We start from the raw sequence: 22,348 nt of genomic DNA, 5'->3' as shown, positions 1-22,348 counted from the left end.
GCAACAGTGACAGCGATTCTCAAATATATGTTATTTCCTTATGCCACTCATCTCACACTCGATCTTCCCGTCCCCTCAATGTGCTGGCATTAGCATTTTGCACACGGGCTCAGTCACGCGCGCCGTCCGCAGTAAGGAGCTGGGTTCTCTGGGGAGAGCAGCCGTTCTCTGAAGCCGCGGCTCACACCTGCTGCTGCACGGTCTCTCTGGCCAGGCCTCCTCTCCTGCGGCAGCACCCTCCGCGGGTTAACAATTACTGCTGTTTCTGAATTCTCCATTCTCTGTAATCTGCAATTTAGTTGGGTTTGTGGGGGAGATCCCATTACGTGTCTGCATGCTGTACCTCTCTTTCAGCTGAGTAAGGGCACTCATTAACCGTGCGTTGGCAGCGTCCAGTGAAGCAATGCGTTTCTCCTGCAAACGAATGGGCAGAGGGGACGGGTTAGTGGAGACGCACGGAGACTTGTCCCTCTGATAGCAGCGCCTGTCCCAGCAGCGACATAGAGGCCTCTTGGAGCAGGACCCTTCTCTTTGGCATTCCTACCTGCCACGTTTTTAGGTGCTACACATGATTTAAAAAAAACCTGATGCTAGTAGCAGGGCCACAAATGTACTTTGCTTGTGTGTCTGAGCTCAGTTCATTTTCGCATCCTGAAGAAAATGGAGATAACAGTTTCTCTAATTCTTCAGTTATACAGAAATTCATTGTACTGTTTGCTCAACTGCAGCTGTTACAAAGATGATAAGATTCCTTTTCTAAAACCAAGCTCTCCCAAGATAGTTATTCCTGCCAGTGTTTAATTGATTTTGTTAGTGTAAATTAATAGTTTAAATGACTTGTGGCCTCCCAGGATGGCTTTGATGGCAACTCTCACCAACTACAGTATCGTAAGGACGGAAGCACGAACTCCTGTGTTGCAGCCCGATTCTGCAGCTCCTGCTCTTTGTGACACCCAACAAGTCATCGTCCTTCTCTGTCTGCCACCAGCAGGACAGCAGCACCTCAGGGGCACGGCGGTTTGCCTGTAACACTGGAGGTCCGTATGAACCCGTCCAACGCTATCGGACAGCCTGAGATGCCAAAAGAGAAGGTGTAGAGTGGCTCTCACCATGAGCCACACGGGAGGTGCAGGAGACAGGCCAGGCTGTGCAGCCCCATGGATGCCCTGTCTCCGCTGGGCTTTGCCACGGCACAGAAGGGAACACGATGATTTACAAGCTTTGACCAAATTACCCTCCAGAAAAACAATGATTCTTTTCAAAAAATTACTACTGTCTCACCTCGTTTTTAATTATCTATACGGTAAATTAGCCATGAGTAGAGACTCACAAGTGATTAATAGGGTTGTTAGGAGTAAGCCTAGAATATCCCATCACCTAGCCACAACCTGTCGGAAAACCTTGCTGCTCAGAAGATGCTGATCTCTGCCTAGACAAATGAAAAGATTATGGACCATATTTTCAGATTCTCTTTTCCACACAGTGTTTTGCACCCATCATTTGATGCTCCCCTGCCACTGTAATCTATAGCAATAACTGAGCTTCCCAATCCTGAAAGACACAACCTAAAGGCTAAAACAACCTGTGGGTTTGCTCTGGCCGGGCTCTGTGTTCCTTGTACCCACATCCTGCAAGTGTTACTGGAACACGAAGCACCAAGCAAAGCTCTGGACTGAGCCAACAACATGATCCTTCCACAAACTGACTGATTTGTGGGCATGATCCTTCCACAAGCTGCCACCCCCCCACCCTGTGTGTCACCTGCCAGGCTCCAAGGCTGCAAACGGCTGTACGAATGCGAATGCTGTGAAATAAATCACCCCCTGCTGGAGCCTGTCCCGCTCTGTCGCTGACCGCAGCTGCTGACTCACCCACGCACGGCCGCACCACGCTCGGGGCGGGGAGACACCCCCAAAGTGCTGCAGCCCTTGGTATCGGGGACTCACCTGTGCATCAATAATCTTCTGCTTGGAATCCACAGCCGCCTGCATTTCTGCATGGTCCTTCTTTAACTCCTCCTCAACTGACATCAGTCTGGGAGCCAAACAGACAAGAAAACAAATTACATTTGTTGAGCTTTGCTAAGCGCAGGTATTAGTCTCACACGCATCTAAATCAGCCACCTGGAGTGAACGATACAGATCGTGTCCTCATTTAGACCCTGACACCAAGGAAGCGAAGGGGTGTTGTAGGAAATGCAGGTGTGCAACTGAGCACGAAGAACACACACGGTCATTGGTGCTACCTCTTCTTACATGCAAGCCAATAGTTCAGGACCAGTCTTTTTTTCTGGTTCTAACCCCTCTCTAGAGATCTCTGCAGCAGACTGTCCCGAAGCTTAAGTGATACAGAACAGGGAAGACTGATTAAAAGCACCGATTTGGCCTGGCTCAGGTAAAGGTGAAGCTACCTGCACTGGAACAGTCTCTGTCCCAGACAAATGCAAGTGCCACATCCCACTGGGTGGGAGAAAGGGATTTACAGCTTGGATTGAGGGGATGGTAATAAGATCTTTAGATAAACGTCAGGAAAAGAACATTTTAATTGTTACATCTATTGCTCATATGAACAGAAAACCAAACCTGCCAGGTCCTCCGAGAGGTGGAGTGGGTTGCCAGCCCTCCCCTCCTGAAGTTTTGCCTTTGTGACTCAGGAAACTATCAGGTAATGAGGGTTACTCAGAGTCAGGGCTTTAAATCCCCCCCAGGCTGTAACCCAGAGAGGCAGAAAGTGAACAAATGCTGTAAAACGTGCCTGCACCTCTGAAGAAACCCAGTTCTCCTGAGCAAGGGTCAGCTCTAGCACCAGCCTGTCCACCTGCACCACCGTCACCCCCAGCCCACCCACCTCCCCGTACCTGCTGATGATGCCCTTCATCTGGATCTCCTTATCCTCCTGCTGCCGGCGCAGCCGCTCCTCGCTCTCCTCCAGCCTGGCCTGGTACTCCAGCACCAGCTTCTGCGTCGTCTCCTCCTGGCACTTGAAGCGAGTCTCATACTCCTCCAGCTTCTTGTTGGAGATGCGAAGCTTGTCCTGCAGCACCACCAGGTCCTGCTGGTACTACAGCACGCAAGGACAGACACAGGAGGAGAAAACACATGTGGCACGTTACCCAGTAGGGCTTTGCCCTTGCCAGGGTTTCCCCAGAACCCCATCACGCCCCTCTCCTTGCGTCAGACTAGTGGCAAACCCGGCTCAGATAACCCCGCTTGCCGACACCTCCTCTTCAGTCTTCTCCACTGCGCTAGGAGCGACGCCGCGTTCCACGGGGCGGGTGGGTCACTGGCAGGTTCAGAGAATGGGTTGTTAGCACAGTCTGGCATTTCACAGGGGGATGCAGGTTAGAGGGAGCGAATGGCAAACGCAGCCAGCGCCTTCCTCGCGCTAATGGCACAGTGCTGAGCACAGGCAGGAGAAGCTGCACTGGTGGGATTTTGGGTTTACGCATGAGCTCTTCAGTCTACGACAATAAACGGGCGTGGTTTGGAGGTGCTGGAAGCCAAGGAGGAGCTGCTCGTGCCTCCTGCCAGGCTGCGGCTCTGCAGCAGGGACAGATGGACGCCACCGCCGCCTCTTGGGCCCAGCATTTTAACTGTGCAATCAGATATCAAACCGGGTTCAATCCGAGAAGAGCTGCTGCATGAACCCAACACCCCACAGTTGTACCGTTCATTCGGATGAAGCTAAAAAGCAGCAGCAGAAGAATCACATACAGCAATCAAGAAGGTAAGAGCTAAGTCAGTAAAGCTGGGTTCAGCTATTGCAGAAGCAGAGCATTCAGTACAACTTGCTTTGCTAAAGGGAAACCCAGTGTGTATCTGTACCAAAAAAACCCACCTTAATTTCCAAAAAAATACCGTTGGAAATTTTCTTTAAAAAAGAAAATCTCAACTGGAATAACCTTAGAGTTAACATGCAGCTGATGATTTGACAAGCTGCTTTTTAGAGTCAGATATGGGAAAAAGGCTCCCATCTGAGTCATGAAGTCTGTTACAAAGCCACAAGTTGTTCATGAACTCACAGAAATTGTGTCTTTACATGGGTAGCTGAAAAAAAACCCACCAGCCTTCTTGTTTTGGCCATGGCCACCTGTGTAAGCACTCAGGCCATGGATGGACTCGGTTGTGTCCCAGTCCCGAGTGCTGCCGGGGCGGTGGGGCAGAGCAGCTCTCCTGCCTCGGCTGGGCCCGCGCTTCCCGGCACGCTGTTTCCCCTTTAGCAAAGCATTTACTGCAGCACTGAAACGACACACTTTGCACATGTAACCTGGAGCGATGAGGGAACGCAGACGCCCATACAGTTGCACAGAAGCACTTAAGTCAGACAGAAGGGAGTTGCTTGAACAGGAACAATTAAATACCTACCCTAGCCTTAAAATAGGAGCAGCGTAAGTGAGCTCAAATGATAGCAGCAGAGGCCTCAGAGACCGAAGGAGTCGCTCCTGTCTCTAGAACACTTGTCTCACTCTTGGTTACCATTCACGTCTTACAGTAATGGGGAGAGAGATTATGCTAATGGTGATCTTTAATGTCAGTGACTGATGTGACAGCAAAGTAAAAGATGCTGCATGGCAATGAGACAGCAGGCTCCTGGAGGCTCCGCTGCACCTGGGACAGGGACTGGTTTGTGTAACGCTGTCAGAACTGGTAATGCCAGCGTGTACCCTGAGCAGGGCCCGTGCTGGCCAGCCCTGGCATGTACGGCATCCTGCGGGCTCCCTGGCGCGTCAGCGGGCTGCAGTCCCTCCGCCGCAGCACAGTCCGGCACCGGCCTCTGCGCTGCAGACTCACTGAGCACTGACCCCTTTCCAAAGCCCTTCTGTGAGCAAACGCAGCCACAGCCCAGTGCCTGATGCACCAGTCTGAGAACGGCCTCTCTGGATCTGCTGCCAGCTGCTGTCTCTGCTTGGCTATACCTCTATACCTCTGCTAAACACGTACGTTTTTATGTGTCAGCTGCTATCTGAGCAGTACATGTCTGTGTATTTGCAGGAACACACAAGGAGCAGCAAACCAGTAAGAAAGGGGCTGAGCTCTCACAAAACTCTGCCACACTTTTCCTGGGGCAGCCAGGAGCCATCGCCTTGTACCTCCCAGTCCCTAAAATACCTGCCTTTGGCATTGCACTTGAAAACAACATGACAATCCCAAAATGATACAGCACAGCAGAACGAGAACAGGAAGGCTATCATAACAAAACCAGAAACACATCTGCACTGGAAAAACAGGAAAGAGGCTCAGGGAGGGTGATGCCTGCAGTTCTGTGGAACCAGGGGGTGACACCGGCTGGTGTGACAGCAGAGCAGCACACGGAGGAAACATCCCAAATTCTGTGCCCGACCGCAGCGGTCCCGGCAGGGCCAGGTTGCTGAGAAAGCACCTTGCAGGAGCAGCAACCAGCAAAGACGGGATCTTCTCAGCCCCCGGCTGCTGCCTCCATATTTCTAACCCTCCTTCACCCCCAGCCAGGCCTGCGCGGTCTCTTCCCTGCAGGGCCCAGCCTGTGTGACACAGGCACGAGCTCAGGGCAGTGTCACTGCACCAGTGAGTCTCCCCAGGCCCCAGCGCTGCCTCTCAGACCAGGAGCTGGACTTAATTTTTAGGTCTGTTTACAGCCTTTTGACACGGAAGCTGCTGCTTGCTACATGTCCCCATTGTGAGGGACAAGGCTCCCTGTACCTAGAGTTTGTTGCAGAGCAGCACTGGCACTTGATTCCTGGCTCCTATTTTTCTTACTCGTTTTCATCAGAGCGAAATTCCAGCCACCAAGTGTGTGAAAACCTCCCAAACCTTCCCCAGAAGTGCCCCGTGAGGCTGAGCAGGTCGCAGGGCAAACTGACACCCTGGGCAGGGACGTGCCGCACAGCCCACCTTGTCCCCAGGGCGCTCACATGAACCACATTCAAGGAAATCCTCTCTCTATTTAGAAACTTGTTTCAATCCAATCAGGTTTTACCTTTTCTGCTTGGCTGAGCTCGTCCTTATTCCTGAGCTTATCCCTGTGCTTGGAATCTGGGTCAATGCTTTCATCTTCTAAAAACTGCATGTTCATATTCAAAAGCCAAGCAGCAGTGCGGTCCAGGGCATTGGGGTTCACAGGAGAAGGGGCCTACAATGAAACATACAACCATGACAAAAGAAAAACCTGTAACAGAAATGGTCATGAAAATGGAGAGAATTTCCTTCCGAGTGAGCCCTGCGCCCTCTCCCACGCTGCTCAAACAGCAACCAGCATTCTGAGCCACCAGAGTGCTCGGGCCTCTGGTAAGGGATGTCCATGAAATCCTCCTGCCTTGTTCTTCCTTCTCTGAAGAAGTGAGAAAAGACGTCTGCTCTGGCCTGGGACAGCTTGGAAGTCACTTCAGCAGATGAACTCCCAGAGGTAGAGCTTCTGGATGGCAGGAACGAGGTTTGGGGACTTCACTGAAATGGCCACCAAATGGGATTTCTTTGCTCTCAAACAGCATTTAGTACCACCAACTATCAGCAGTTTCATGATGGTTTATGGGTGCTGCTGACATACAAGTAAAATAGGCAAATTAAGGGTAGGAGAGGCAATCTGAGGACTTCAGGTCTTGAGAGAAATTTTGCGAGGGCAACACGGGTGGCTGGAGGACAGATCCGCAGACACGCCTCGGCCAGGGCTTTCCGAAGGTCACCCGGCTTCACCGTCGTCTTTCGGGAATAAATTCTGCTACTGAACAGGCTGCTCTGCTTGCAGAGCTCTGTGCCCTCTGTACCTAATGAGTATTGATCCACATTATCCCAACGCTGCTACGTGCTGTGCTTGCTAATGTCAGCGCATATGAATCAGTATCATAAGCACAGAACTGTTCTGGACGGGGCTGATAAAGCAGCGCTGACCAAGGCAGAGAAGTAGTTACACCAGCTCTGTTGCTCTTTCAACTGCTGAAAAGGTGCCTTAATACTGTGTCTGGGCTGAGATGCAGCGAGCTCTTGCCATTTGTCCATATTCTCTGGGTTTGTATTACTTTTAAAACTCTTCCTTTAGGCACTGAGAGGCCCCACTGTGTTAATTTTCTATAGGGTTAGTTCTGAAATGTCATAGGAATAAATGAGCACTAGAAAAAACAATTTGTCCATGCCAGGAAAAGCAGAAGGCCCTGGGTCTGAGACCTACTGTTTTCAATTTTAGCACCACAAATTGCAAAATGTATTTCTATGCAGACCAGCGTGTGGTCTGGGACCTGAACCGCTGCCCAGTAGAACGTCACTGTCGGTGGGGAGCACAGCCCTGCCCGCTGCTCCCACCTCCCCGCTGCCAACACGCGTGTCCAGGGCACCGCGGCTCTGGGGACACGGCAGCAGCGGCAGGGAGACTCTTGTTATAAGAGATGATCAGGGAGACTCTTGGGTACAAGAGATGAGGGCCTGGTCCAGGTTGGGGAGATGGCGCGGGGTTGGCTATGGCATGGGATGAGAGCCTGGGCATGGAGAGGCAAAGCGGTGACAAGATGGTAGCGCAGGACGGAGGCTCAGCGGCCATTGCCATCCTGTCTCTGCCACATGCTGCCGTGCGGCAGTCACACGCTGACGGAGGAACATGGAGAAGGAACGCTGGTCTGTGTCCACATCCCTGAGGGCCTCCATCTCAGGCCAAGCTGGGCGCAAGAGCCGAGGTTCATCCCCACGTGCAATGCCACCACGGGGCCAGCACCGATGCGGTAACCCAGAGCCAGTGACAGACCCCCTCTGCAGCGATCCCCACTGGCCAATTCCTCCTCCAAACCCACAGGCTGACCCCGCCTGGTCCCTTCACCGCCCAGCGCTGGGACAGCCCCCGAACTCACCTGTTTGTGCATCGTGCGCTGCTTCATCTCGGGGCTGTCGCCCTTGGAGGAGGAGGACTGCTGCCGCAGGCGGGCGCCGCTGCCGGGCCAGTCTGGCGAGGAGGACATCATGCTGCCGCTGGAGGGTCGCTGGTACTGGACCGTGTTCAGCAGCGAGGGCGGCGTCCGGCCCCGCGAGACGGGCGGGGGCGGCGGGGGCGGCTGGTCTATCCGCCTCTGCGGTCCCGCGCTGTTCTGCCGCGGCATGGTGGGCTGGCCGCCCTTCTCCGTCAGCGAGAGCTGCCGGCGGGCCAGCTCTCCCGTCCGGCGGGCGAAGTCCTCGCTGGCGGCGGGGGCGGCGAAGCCGTGCTTGTTGGCCGTCAGCTCCTCGCTGTTGCTGTGGGAGCTGAGCGAGCTGTGGCACTCGGAGCCGGAGTCGCCCAGGCCGCGGGGGGACAGCGGCAGCCCGGCCGCCATCTGGTAGACGGGGTTCTGGAAGGAGAGGGGAGCCAGGAGCTGCGGCCGGCCCGGCGCGCTCTCGCCGCTCGGCGTGGTGGGGGTCTGGCCCACCCGGCGCACGGTGGCCATGCCCGTCACGCTGTTCTGCTGAGTCCGCGTGGTCCACACGCCCTGCAACTGCCCGAGGGACGACTGACTGTCATTGAGGGAGTCAGCCGTGCCGGGCGCGTTGGCCCCACTGTCCAAGAGCCGATTGTCCTGCAAGTCCACCATGGACAAACTCTTGCTGCCATTAGACATCTGCACGTCGGGCTCATTGGCCTCTGAGTAACTGGAGCTTCGGGCAGGCGAGGGCTGGGCCCCAGCAGACCTTGTGACAAAAAACAAGTCCTTGTTTTCAGGGGTTGGAGATGGTAACCGTGTGAAATCTATCAGACTGCGGGGAAGTCAGTGCGTAAGGAAGAGGAGAGGAAAACAAAACAAAAAAGAAGAGTTGTGAATGCTGCACCAGAGCAGGAAAACGAAATCACTCAGAAGAAATCAGCGTGGTGCAGCGGTGCGGGACAGGGATGCCCCGGCCCCTGCGGGCACATGGGCAGGGCTGCCTAGGGAGGGACAGGGAGGGCAGCAGGGACACGGGGAGCCCTGGCCGGCCCCGCGGGGCAGTGAGGGGTGCGGACTGCGGGGCTGCGCAGGAGGCATCACCGACACACTACGGGCTCTGCCGCCCCGGCTGGATCTGCTCATCACGCTGACAGCACCTGTCACCCTGTCTGCTGCCAGCTGGCTGTTCCCACACCGCTCCCGTGTCCTCTGCTCTGTCCCCTGGCTGAAAGCTCCTCGGGACAACCTCTGTACAGCGTGGAACGCCACGGGGGCACGATCCACACGGGGCAGACAGAGCGCTAACCGCGAGCTGAAGCCTGGCAGCTGAAGGTTACCGGTTATCCACCCACTCCTCCTGCTCTAACGTTCATTCACGCAATATTGATTTCTTGGGGACAGGAAGAAAGAGCTTTGCAGTAGCTTAATGTGAATATACTGCTGATCAAAGATGGTGCATTGTAAGCAAGTATTTGGGTGAAAGCATATTGTCAGAGATCCTCCATAGCGTTAGATTTAAATAATTGTACCTCACGCTGGGAAGCATTAGAAATGAAAGCTCTGATTAGAGCAAGTCCAGCACCATTGCTGCCTTTCATTCCTAATTAAACTGTTAAATATTATGTACTTTCCACTTACAAACTATTTTACTAGCACAGTCTTTCAATTTGTGTGGGCTCCATTTCATTTTCCGCAAACAGAAACATTACAGGTCTGCAACAGAGTCATCTTCCCATGAATGAGACTCTCTGCATAATGAGGCCAAAAAAGTATGTTAGGTGACTGTGTCTGTGAATCACTGCGCATCATTAAAAATACAGTATTACAGAGCTGGACGGAGCAGACTGGCATTGGTTGTCAGGCCTCTACAGCTTGGCATCTGTCAGAGAAATGTCCAGATTTGGATCTCAGCACATACCTGATGTCTTACAAAGATGGATAAGGCCAATCCTATACATCCTGCACACTCAGAGACCTCGTGAACTTACGGGAGATACCCATCGCTTCGAGGTCAGTACAAACAAGCCCTCAAGTCCTCAAAGGATGAACATTTTTCTTCTCTAGCCACATCTCAACAGCTGAGACCAGCACTGCCAAGTTCTTCATTTCCCAGACCACATGCCCAGTTTTGGCTCTCAAGGGCCCAGGATGGAGCCAGACACCTGCACAGCACCTGCTGCTGGGTCTGGATTCACACCTGAACTACAGCCAGTGCCCGTCCTGCGAGGGGGAAGCCCAGGCCATGGATCAGACAAAGCCCAGGCCGTGGATCAGACAAAGCCCAGGCCGTGGATCAGACACCACCACACCGCAGCCTGTCCTGCCCGTCCCTGCCCGCGCTCAGGCTCTGGCAGCAGGTGAATACTCAGTATTTCTCTGGTCTGTGGCCGGGCCACCTTTTATGCTCTTACCCAGATAAGTCATTCTCTATCACCATTTTCTGTAGCCCCGCAGAGATGCTGTTGCCAGCGTTGGGCGTGGACGCGGTGTGATCGGCCGTGACGGAGACCTGCACGCAGGCCGGGTTACTGAGCGCCGAGTTGACGTCCCGCAGGATCCGGGGCAGGGGCCCGAGTTTTGTTGCAGTGCCCTGGGGCAGAAAAAAGAGCAGAATGACTACCAACATCTTGTATTTTTGCTAGAGAACTGCGGGCTCTGCCTGCTGTTGGCGATACCCCCGGTACCTGCTCCAGCTGCGAAACGACTTCCCAGAGCAGCGAGTGCAACGTGGAGAGCTCCCGGCCCAGGTCGATGTAGCCTTCGAAGCCAGCGGTGTTTGAGATGGTTTCTGGATTGGAAATCTCCAGTAGAAACCTCTGCATGTTAGTCCATTCGTGTTCCAGGAACTGATTCATAAAGGACATGTATTCCTCTTTGCTGCCAAACCTATCAAGACAGCAACAGGAATTTCAGCTAAATCCTGTAAGCAGAAGTGCAGTCAACAGAACAGGTGTGTACACAGGCAGGTAGCAACTCCAGAACCTCCTCTGGCATCTGAACCCTCCCAAAGCCTTTGGGATCCCGGGTTGCTACCAGGAACCTGGTACACACCACTGATCACAGAACCAAAATTAACTCCAGCCTAATCCCGCTAAGTCCTCCTCAGCACAGGATCACCATGGTAGAAATGAAGGTGAAAGCTAGAGAAACGAAGCTGTTCTTGGTAATGGAGTGTATCGTACTGCTGGGTCAGGGCTCAGCCTCCAGAAATAGGACCTGTCACTGGAAATAAAGAAATCGTAATACCAAGCACCATCAAGTGACTGAAGCCCATGACTGCTGGTGGCAGGAATCCTCTCCCGCTCTCCCAGAGGCACTGAAGCCAACTCCAGCTGCGCCAGCGGCCGCTGCCCCGGCACAACCGCTCTGGGCATCACCTGGAGAGCTGCACCGGCCGCTGGGCCAGCGTGCCCGTCCCCCTGGGCTCCCCCAGCCTCCTCCTGCCCTCCGCCCAGACTTTGCTCCAGTTACATCTCCTATTGCAAGCAAAATGGGGAGGGTGGTTCCGCTGTCCCAGCAGCGGCTGGTGCTGCGCTGAGCCAGCGACCCTGCGAGGAGCGGACGGCTCTGCCTCATCGCTTCGGCTTGACTCATGTCAGATTAGTCAAAGAGCCTTTCTAGCAAAGTGCTGAAAATCTGAAAACCCTTTAGTTAGGGCTTGGTCAGGAATACAGAGAATTTCTGTCATCTAGTGTAACACACTTGTATGTCTTCGGTCTGCGTCTGCGTGCACGTACGCGCATTCCTGACTGCGAGCCTGTGTACTAAGCTAGTTTCCAAATCTAAGAAGCTTTAGACAGAAACTGTCCATTCATGTTTCAGAAAGCTCATCATTTTGTTATCAGAGCTCAGAATAAGAAGCTCAGAGCTGCAGCCACTGGAAAGATTTTCAAAAATCTCTCGCTTTGTTTCCATCAAACCTACGGGCTTAGTTAGAAACTGATAGTGTCCCCGTTCTCTTTTTGTACCTTCCCAGTTCACACAACCGCATTTTAACAGCAGGGAAGGTCCCAGAGCTCACAGGAGGGAATGACCAGCTCCTGGGCACTGCTGGTGTTTGGTTCTGGTCCTGCTGCTCCCTGTGACAGGGGTGGGCAGTGTCCCCGCTGCCACCCTGTCTGCTCCTCCCCGGGGTCAGAACAGCCTGTTTTCCTGCTCAGAAAACACGTCCTGTTTTGGAAACTGAAATGATCTCCCTGACCCGACAGTGAGGGAACAGGTCCCAGAGAGACGTGGGGGAAAAAGCCAAGAGAAAACAAACAGCCCTTTCCATGGAGGGAAGGGGTGGCCGGAGCCAAGGCTCCTCCCGCACCCCGAGGCTCCTCCCACACCCCGAGGCTCCTCCCGCACCCCGAGGCTCCTCCCGCACCCCGAGGCTCCTCCCGCACCCCGAGGCTCCTCCCGCACCCCGAGGCTCCTCCGCTTACTTGGCGAAGTTGGCGAGGTTCTGGGTGACCTTGGCGATGAGGGTCAAAGTGCGCGCAGTGCGGTCGTCGGGGTACTCCTGCAGGAGGCTGAAGAGGGACGGGGACATGATGGCGGGGCAGAGGAAGCGCAGGAATAGGGAGGCACTGATCAGTCGCTCGCTGATGTCCGGGCGGCCTCGGTTGCTGCATTCTTGTCTCCACGAGGCAAAAACTTCCTTGAGCTCCCTTGGGAAGACACTGCAATGACAGAAGGACATGCAGGGATGGCAAGTTCAAGGCCAGAGCGTTCAAGCTGCCACACAGCCGCAAGTAAACATGGTGTGTATGAGCTGTGGGGTGCGTCACCCAGACCTGTACGAGGGTAGAGCCCTCTCGCCCCATCGATCCACAGCAGCACCATTATCTACACCAGTGACAAGCTCTTGTCCTTTTTTGTTTAGTGTCTGTTAGAAGACTCAAACCACACAGAAACAACCAAAGCCGCTGTGTAAAGTTGTCAGAGAAGCTTTCAGACTTATGTTCCTGGTTGTACTGGGCACCAAAACCCCAGAAAACTGGGAAGACTGATGAAAAAAACTGTGCAAAGCAGCTCATCCCAAACCAGTTGGCCGTGTCATGGGGCACTTCAAACCGAGGGAGGCTCAGCCACCAAGGTGCAGAGCACCGCTTCAAGAAATACAGCTCCATGGGAGCCCCTTGGTAGGGACAGCGGCAGCACCGGGTCACCGGCCCAGCTGGTGCTTGCAGGGAGGGCCCTGCAAGTTCTAACACAATTAATGACAAGTTCTAACACTCCTGGTCAAGCGCTTGGATCAAATCCCACTGTGGCCGGTACAAACGCAGCGTCCCAAAGAGTTTCTCCAGCCCTGTGTCCACACAGGCACAGACTGGCTTTCCTGGAGACCACAATTCCCCCAGCCGCCCTTATCACCTGAGAACTTGCTGCCGGTTTGTGCTCAGCGCTCCCCAGCTCCCACCTCATCCTGTTCCCGGCACACGTTATCTATTTGGCTGGACACTCCCACCCGTGAGAGCAGCCTGGCGGGTCCCACCGCACTGCCACGGGTCCCCTGGCCCCCAGGTCCTCACCCGCCCCAGCCACCAACCACCGTCCTTGTGTCAAATGCAGAGCGGGTGGTACACGAGCAGACTGCCGCGGGGTCAGACTCCACTTTAGGCCACACATCTCCTGAACAAACAGCCATTTCAGAGCATGGTTTCCCAGTTTTGCTGTAGGGACTATCTGGGAGAAGCAAAGCAATGTGAGCTGGTGTCCCACTGGCCTGTCCTCAGTCGGGGACCGACCGCCCTGCGGCTGAACCTCACACGGGCTGCGAAGAACAAACCAAGGGACCTGCATGGCCAGAGGCACCATCCACTGTCCCCCAGCAGCAAGAACCAGGCAGGAGCTCCGCAGCGGAGGAGAACACAAAGCAGGAATCCACCTGCGCGGATTCCCATGGCACCGACACTCTGTGGACACACTTGGCAAACGCTGCCCTCGCGTTCCGTTCTGCTCCGTGTTGGCTTCGTGCTTCACGCTCGTGAACTTTTACCCCGTGCTTTATAAATGACACTAGCAAACGTCTTCAGCTGGATAAATTCTCCTCTGTCTTTGGCTTGATCCAGACAATTGGACAAAGCCCTTTCACTTCATGGTATTTGCCCAGAAATAGGAGAATCCTTTAAGCAATTTAAGGCTTGAATGATCAGGACAGGTTGTACAGTTACTGGAAAGTAAACCCTTGAAAACATGTACAGCGGCTGCAAACAGCCCGTGAGCGCTGTTCACTGTCACAGCCGGCGAGACCATAAACGTTTAATTGTGCACCAGTGGACGGAATTCAGTTAGCCGGCTTTATGTGACAAACGGGCCCGTAATTCATTACCCAACTTTCCAGTAACGAGCTTCCACATGCTGAAATTCTGCTTACACCAAAACTTCCCAGATGTCCAAATTATGTCATAATTATAACAATTCTCAGTTATTGTAAACCTCTTTCCTCTCTCCGGCAGATGAGCGTGCACACTCTGCCGTGCTATTTAAAGCAAGACCGTTTGCTGGCGGGTACCTTGGCCAATCCCGAACACTCATCAGCCCATTTAATCCCCAAGAACCGCTGAGCAAAAGGATGGAGGGGAAACCGCTGCTGCTCCCCTCCTGAACAGCAGCACTGCCGAACAAACCTCCCCTGCATTCCTGACCTCCCTTAGGTCACTTTCCTTAGGTCACTTCCCAAGCCTATTTTTAGAGTGACCTTTTAGCGCTCCTTTGGATTTTTTTAGGACGTTCATTCAAACAATTACAACGCACTGGTGACTTAAAGCAGTGAATCCCTCCTGGGAGTGCAGGTGAACGCGGTTCCTGAGTCACAGAGTTATTAGTTGGCCCAGGATAAGGTACAGGATACCTGTGAAGAAATCTGCCCTTTGCTTCTTTGCAGTAGATAAAGGAAGACTGAGACTCTCGCTGCTTGTTCTCTCCCTGAGAAGTATCAGGGAAAGCAAGTCCCTTCCTGGGCTTGCAGGACACACTCAGTGTCCTGGGAGATGATATAATGAGCTTTCAGACCTCAACACAACAGCTGGGGTGCGAGAGAAAATGAGAAATCTTCATTATCAAAGACTTCCTTTGCCCAATATCCTTAGTTGATGTTTTGCAACAACAGTCTTGCTACTGAAGACATTCATAAAAACTAAGCCCAGACTTTTAAGCAAGAAGACTGCAAATCCCGCAGTAAGACAAAAATGATCATTCTCTCACATGATCAGAGTCTCTGGGTGTGTTAGCAAGAAGCAGAAAGAAAATATTTCTATTTTTCCAAGTAAAGAGAGCCACAAGCCTATCTGTTTCCCCTTTCAGGTCACCTTTGCAGGCAGCATCCATAACAGAGCCACGGGCTCCTGTCCCCAGGTCACCCCGCCAGCGCGGCCGTGCCCGCCAACCACACCACAGCCTTCCTCCAACCAGCTCTGCGTACTCGGGCTTGTCCCAACTCATTGCAAGAACCTTTACCCTGAGATCAAGCAGCCAGGAGATGTCTCCAGGTGCATTCCATGCTGTGGGCCAGGGAGGCGATGGGCTGGGGCAGTGGGGCCGCCCGACGAGCAGCAGCATCCTCCTGCCTCAGGAGAACATCTACCCGAGCAAGTGGCTGCCAGACTCTCCCCGCAGAGCTCTGTGACAGCGGAGGGACAGGCACCAACAGCCCCAGGATGAACGTGTCCCCGCGCCCCTGCAGCCGTACCGTGCGGAGGGAGCGACGCTCGCGGGTACTGACCAGTAGGAGTTGATGATTTTGCAGAACGCCAGCTCGCAGCACATCTTCAGGTTGCTCTGATGTTCAGGAAGGTCCGAGGATGAACACTTACTGGGATCCACTTCGCAATTTTCATCTGATTCGTACAGAGCCTTGATAAATTCCCCTGTAAAACAAAGAGCCGGTGATGGGTTTTGGAGACGCGAGAGGCGCGGTGTTCAAGGCAGCCTGTTCGCAACCCCGCTGCCCGAGCAGGTGCTCAGCAGGAGCCGGTACCAGAGGCTGTGCCCAGCCAGCTCTCGGGATCCAAACGGACACAGGAGCAGCCGCTGCTGCCTCGGGAGCTCACAAACCACCCCAGCAACCCCGCGGAAACGCACCCGGGCTCCCAACGAGCACGTTCCATCCCTCGTCCCCAGCCGGCAGCTCTGCCTCTGCGGCTACGGGCTATTGCATCGGAACTGCGCTGCCGAAACAGCCGCTCCCGGCCCCGGCGCACCCGGCCCAGACGCGCTCCCCTGGGCTGCTCCGGTAGGAAACGCGCCCGCAGTTCTGCCATTGTTTGTAGCATGTCCTGCTACTGCAGACTGGCCTGGCGCTGACGAGCCAGCGTGATTCACAGGAGAAATCGGTAATTAAAGGAAAGAAACAATTTACTTGGTTTATTTTGAGCTTGAACATCACACAAAATCAAATTAAACATTTCTCTGCGTCTCCCTGCGCTCCTGTTCGCTGCCTGGCTGCTCCGCGGCTCCCGCACCACCCCCGGGGCACCGGCACAGGCCCCGGCACCCGGGCTGAGCCGCTTCCCAGCGCCACACGCGTCTGTCCCAGTTATCGGCCACTGGGGACACTGAGGGACGGGACAAGGGGAGTTTAGCCAGGGACCTGTGGGCTGGGTGACGTTCCGCTTTGCTTTGCTCATCTTCCCAATTCCTGACCATCCTGGATTTTCCCATCCTCCCGTTTTTTGCCCACTCTGCTCCGCGCTCCTCCCCTGCTGCCAAAACAGATGTTAATTACGCACTGGAGAGCCTCTCCAATGTGTTTTCAGCTCTGGCAGGGAGCTCTGGCTCTCTCTGCCCGCCTGCAGGTGATGCCTGCTGTGATTATCCGGCCCCATTACTTGCTTGTGCTTCATGGTTTAAAGGAAAGCGCTGTGCTGTGTTGTGTTACCTTGTGACACAGATGAACCATTTCACTGATAAAAGGTCTACACAGAATCGGTGCCCTGAACAAGAACCGGAGGCTTCCCCTGTACCAGCTGCAGCATTAGCACTGAGCCCTGAATATTCCAAAACCCTCTGTCTTCATTAATCTCCTGGATTTTTAGAAGTTTTATGAGGTAATCTACTTAGAGCCTTCAAATAGAAAACCTTACAAGGCAGAAATGAATAATATTCCTTTTCTTATTCCTGTGGGCTATCTCTTGGCTTGACTGAATTTGCTCAGTGATCTCCCCTTCCTTAATGTTGTCATTATTATTATCTTAATATTATTATTATTATTATTATATTAAGTATTTATTTTGCACCCTGCTAAAATTACACAAATCCATTAGTAGGAACCCAACGTACTGAAAATTAACAGCCCAACAGAAACTCTCTCATCCACTGCTCGGGTCTGGTGCCCTCAGCTGAGGTTCAGGCACCAAGCGGCTTCTCCGCGTCCCCGCACGGCCACACGCAGCGACACGGCCGCTCCCTCCCGACCTGCCCAGGAGCAGAAGCTCTAATTATTTTCATTTGCATCAAGGGAAATATTTTCAGAGGCATAAACACAGCCAGTCCTTGAAAATAAACTGAAATAAACCCCCCAGGAGGGTTCCCGGGGCAGCTGGGAGGCAGCGCGCATCACTGCGACGGGGAGATCGCATCTGACTGGCAGGCGCTGGGAGGAACTGGGGGAGCGGATCCCATCGGCCGCCGTGACGCTGCCAGAGGATACAATGCCTTCAAACATCCATTTGTTTTCTCCTCTGACAGCAGATTAAAGCGCTAACTCAGTGACCTTCGCCTGGGCGCAGAGCTGTGGCCGTGCCTGCGCTCAGACCCACTGCCAGCGAAACCCTCCGGCCGAAAAGCCGGTGTGTCCTGCAGCCACCGGGGCTCAGGTGACGGTGTCCGCCACGCACAGCACCCTGGGGCTCCGAGGAGAACCCGTCCAGGTGACACTCGCCCACGCGCTGTACATACCTAAGGCATCTTGCAAGTATTTCTGCCCCACCAGCTTCAGGTATTCTTCGATTGCTTTGGTGGCCAGTGTGTTCTCCCTGAAAATGAGATGCTCATTCTCACCACAGCGATCAACTTCAGACATCATCAGGTCAGTCAAGAAATCCTGGAAAGCAAAGCCCATGGTGGGTCACACGCAGCGACAGACGCTCCGTTCGGCTCCGTTCCCCGCTCCGGGGAGCGCGGAGGAGCCGCGGCGACCCCGTGTGCCGCGGCACGACCGGCCCCACCTTCCTCCTGGTTCTCCAGCCTCATGGAGACAAGAGGAGAAATAAATCTCCAGGCAGTCACAACTTTTGCACCCCAAAAAATGATTCATTCCAGGCCTGCAGCACACTGGCCCCTCCATCAGTGCTGGTTTTTGGTTGGGTCTCGTACCAGCCTCATGTTTTGTGGGTGAAATGTTTGCTCCACTGTTAAATGTGGCTGCATTTGGTGTCCGCCTGCACTGGTGGCAAAACAGGGGGACACTGAGATGTCATGAGCTGCCCCGCAGCTGAGCATCAGGCTGTAATGTGCATCAAGGTGCTCAAACATCCTGTTCTTCAGCATTCATGGAAACAACCAGCACTGCTCCAGCACGTGTTTTGGGCGCATCGATGTGCACACAACCGAACACCGTGCCATTCTACAACCTGTGCTGCAGAGCGACGGACGGGCGAGCGGGCACGGACACGCCGACAGCTGCCCCGAGCGGCCGTGCGGGTACCAAACTGCAAATCCCAGCAGAAAACCAGCACGTCAGCCCCAGCGCCGCGTCCACTTCAGCAGCAGCATTAACTGATGGCGCAGGGTCACGTAGCTCCCCGTGCATTCTGCTGGAAATCCACTACGTGGTGTAGTACTTAGCGTGCTGTGGCGAGCGTTAATGCAGGGGAAACGCCGTGCAGTGTTTAATGCTAATACACATTCAGCCTCTGCTCCCCGCATGGCTGATGGGAACCGCAGCTCCGGGCTGCCCCCAGCACCACGAATGGAACCGGCACCGGGTACGTCACATGTATCAGACCCCTCACTGTTACCCCATGCACGGGAGAAAGCAACGTTGACATAAAAATTCACTTCTACAACCAAGGGCACCTTTTTCAAAGCCTTCCTCTAGAACAAATTATCTGCTCAGTAATCATCTTGCACTAAGAAATTCTCCTTCATCTGGCGGGACCGTCTCAGACGTGACCCGTTCCCGGCAGGGGCAGAGCACCCCTGAGCTGCCCTGTGGAGACCCAGGTCCTGTCCCCACACTCCCAGAGCCCCCCAAGTGCTGTAACCGTGACCCAGATGTGCGGAGGGGACACTCGGGTCCCACTCCCTGCCAGCAGCTGTAGGAGATTTGCAAGATGCACGTGCACACGTGGACACCTCTGCACCGAAAGTTTAACTGAGGTTCAACCAACAGCTCCACCTGAAACCAACGGACCCAAATAATTCAATCTCCAAGCCCTTTGTCCCTGTGCTCCTGTCCCAGACAAAGGAAGATCCGCACACGGGGGGGATCGAGGTCAGCATCTCCGCAGCAGCCAACACCCCAGCCCTCCCAGCCCCCGCAATGGGACCAACAGCTGCCAGGAGGAGCCTCCGGAGATCCAGAGGAGCCGCTTTGGGAAAAGAAAGGAAGTCACTTCCATTATTTCTTTAGCCAGAAGATCCCTTTGCTCAGATCTCACTGCGCCTGCAACGCTCCAGAGCTAAAAATCCCCCCTGGAAGCAAAGCACACGCCTCCCCCCGCTATTTTCTCTCATTTTACCCCTTTTACCAGCCAAGCTGGCGTGAAACGTTACACCCCTGCTCAAATCCCGCGAGCTACTATCTGGGTAACTCCATCACCTTTATCTTCCCGGGTGTCTCCCGGGGTACGTTTCAATTCCAAGCCACAGCTCAGGCTGACACAAGGTGCTGATTCTTAATTAGCAGCCACTGACCTTGGCTTTGCTTGATTCTCTTTCCTGTCACTTTCCCAACATACTAATTATCTCAGGAACACTGAGTTTTACGGCTTCTCTTAGCCAAGTGTTTGCTTTCCCCCTCTTGTCAGCTGCCGTGGGGCCGAGCTGCGACGCACAACCCAACGGCCGAGCTTCAGCCAGCAATAACGCGAATTTCCATTATTTTAGACCATCTACAGAATCCACTAGAATTTAAAAAGAGGCAAAATTCCAGCGTGGGAGAGGAGAACCTCCACACCTCTGCTGTGGTTGTTATCCCCGACTGAGCACCTGCAGCTCGGCAGCTGAGAAAACAGCCCCTTGTCTCCAAAGGAAAGCTGCTGAAATCGCAAAGAGCCCCTTACGGCACAGCCCGCGGCGCTGGGGCGGGACACGGCGCAATCCAGCCGAGAGCCACGATGCCCAGCAGTGTCCCCAGGCCGGGCCCCGCGCCGTCCCCAGCAGCTCCGGCCGCACGGGGCGTCTCGCCGGGTTGTACCAACCAGCCCCGAGACCCATGAGGGATCGAAACGCCCCCAGAGCGCGTCCTGGAGCGGGTCCCCGGGCTCCACGAGCCTCCACCGCGGGTCGGTTCCCACGACACGCTGCGACTCCTGACCCAGGGCCATCTCCAGATCTTCCCCCACGCAGAAAAGCCACATCGGCTCTGGATCACACGTCTGGTATCTGCCCTGAGAACGCCAGCAGCCTGCACTCGGAAGACACAAACGGAATGCAAATACTTGTTGAATCCCTCCGGGGGCCTCACTCACCCACATACAAGGCTCTGAATAAAATGCAATAACTAAAGCCAATAAAACTCCCTGTTTCTGAGCAGCAGAGATCAGCAGGGGGTTGTTTTTAGTTAGGGCCCCCGGCAATGGAAGAAAATAAGATGCTTTATTTCATTACATTGGAGCCGAGGAGAGAAGGAAAAGGTCTACAGCAAAAATTAAGGGCTGTGGCAGCATTCTTCAGCCTTGCCCCCGTGTTTATTTTAAGCATATTTGCTTCAGAGTGGACACAGCTGAACCTGCGCAGCTTCAGTCACTGCACATATGCTGATCAAGAGCAGCAATCCAGAAATACAAAGCAGCACTGGTTTCCAGCACGGCTCAAACAAACCAAGCAGGAGCTCGCAGCAGCACGTGCTGTCCTAAGGCAGCTCCTCAGGACTCTGGACATCACACACACACAGAATGTCCTGCTGGTGACACCCATGGCCCCCAAACACCCCTCTGGGCTGCAGCCCATTGTTCCCAATATCCTAACTGACTGATGGGCAGATTGACTTTGAAATAATAAGGTTCTCCACAACACAAGCCTGATTAATAGGATTGACTTAACCTTAAGAGGATTGAATTGATAAAGGTAATAAGATTACTGCTTATTTCAAAGACTAGCCCAGGGTCCAGCTGGGCTTCTGTGCAAAGGTGAAGATCGCCAGGGGTTGGTAGGGCTGTAGGTTGCGGGTGGCCGAGTGTCAGGACACGGCGGCACCAATGGTGCCCAACGCATGAGGTGAGTGGCAGCAACGGGTCCTGGGCAGATGGTGCAAAGTCAAGGACCCCAACAGCCCATCCCTGACTCTTCACCACCACACGGCTCCTCTGAGCACCCACGAGGACACTTCTCTGCCGGGAAATGCAGCGATGTTCCCTCCTTTGAGCACTGGAGCTCATCCTCAACGCTTCTGGCCTCTTCTAGTTCTCCTTGGGAAAAGGAGGCGCAGTGGCAAGGCAAGGGTTAACGCACAGGAACCAAGGCCATCACCTTAGTCAGGGTAATAGAAAAACCTGAGAGGTGCAACACTGACACTGTGAGCAATTGTCACCTCCCCGCGAGGGCAGCAGGGCCAGATCTCAAACAGGAGGCTCAGAAACCCCTCACAGCCACAACGCTCCGACCCCCAACCAGTCCCGCTGCTGTGTTTAGGGAGAAAAACAGGGAGAAATCCTTATGAGCTCAGCTATGGCTGCTATAAAATATTATCGGAAAGTTATATAAACTCTTTGTGGGGGAATGACGGGGCCGGTCCTGCCCGTGGCTGAGCTCAGGCAGCACCACGCGGCCCCACGGCCGCAGTCCCTCCCCGCAGGGACACACCGAGCCCTGCTGCCACCAGCCTCCAAACCACGTCACTCACCTCCCGGTCCCCTCCCTGAGCCGAGCTGTCACTTTTAGGTAGCCCTGCATGACATCTGCAGGTCCCTGCACTTAAACTGCCAGAGCACCCCGAGGAGGGAACCGGGAGAGTTTCCAGCAGGAAAATCTGCTTAGCTGAAGCAAACCCTTGCAGCATAAACAATCAGCGACACATGTTTATTCTTCACTCCATTCACAACACGATAAATATTTATTTCAAGTGAGCAGCTGGTTAGTTAGAGCTTTGTCTAATGCTGGGTTTGATCTACCAACCATGTGGACAAGAGAGGGTTTTTTATATATTTATGGTCATGAACTGAGCTCCAAAAGCTCTAAGCCCTGAAACAGATCTAAGCCTGGGAAATATTCTGGAAGCACTAAAGTCCCAGCCGGTCTTGCTTTGGAAAGGATGCAGCCTCCTGTCCACAACCACATCACACGGGCCACATCAAGCCACGCCAGGGGCCGGGTGGGCGCTCCCAGTGACACCAAGGACGGCAACAGAAA

General features: G+C 54.1%; 1 protein-coding gene across 1 annotated transcript in view; it reads right to left on the bottom strand.

Moving 5' to 3' along the window:
- Positions 1–246: 246 nt before the first annotated feature.
- The window catches only part of DAB2IP (DAB2 interacting protein), a gene marked incomplete at both ends in the record, with an annotated part of 105,037 nt that continues 82,935 nt past the window's right edge, over positions 247–22,348 (bottom strand). The window contains 10 exons of the mRNA XM_080355989.1: positions 247–414; positions 1,947–2,034; positions 2,858–3,051; positions 5,956–6,108; positions 7,811–8,684; positions 10,264–10,442; positions 10,537–10,738; positions 12,280–12,516; positions 15,561–15,705; positions 17,735–17,879. Coding sequence (XP_080212115.1) covers positions 247–414; positions 1,947–2,034; positions 2,858–3,051; positions 5,956–6,108; positions 7,811–8,684; positions 10,264–10,442; positions 10,537–10,738; positions 12,280–12,516; positions 15,561–15,705; positions 17,735–17,879 — 2,385 coding nt within the window. The remainder of the gene's footprint in view (positions 415–1,946; positions 2,035–2,857; positions 3,052–5,955; positions 6,109–7,810; positions 8,685–10,263; positions 10,443–10,536; positions 10,739–12,279; positions 12,517–15,560; positions 15,706–17,734; positions 17,880–22,348) is intronic.

The sequence above is a fragment of the Nesoenas mayeri genome (assembly GCF_963082525.1).
Source record: "Nesoenas mayeri genome assembly, chromosome: 18".
In the NCBI taxonomy this organism is placed as follows: Eukaryota; Metazoa; Chordata; class Aves; order Columbiformes; family Columbidae; genus Nesoenas; species Nesoenas mayeri.
Note: the sequence above shows the minus strand (reverse complement) of the source record. Positions and strands in the feature narration are given on the sequence as shown.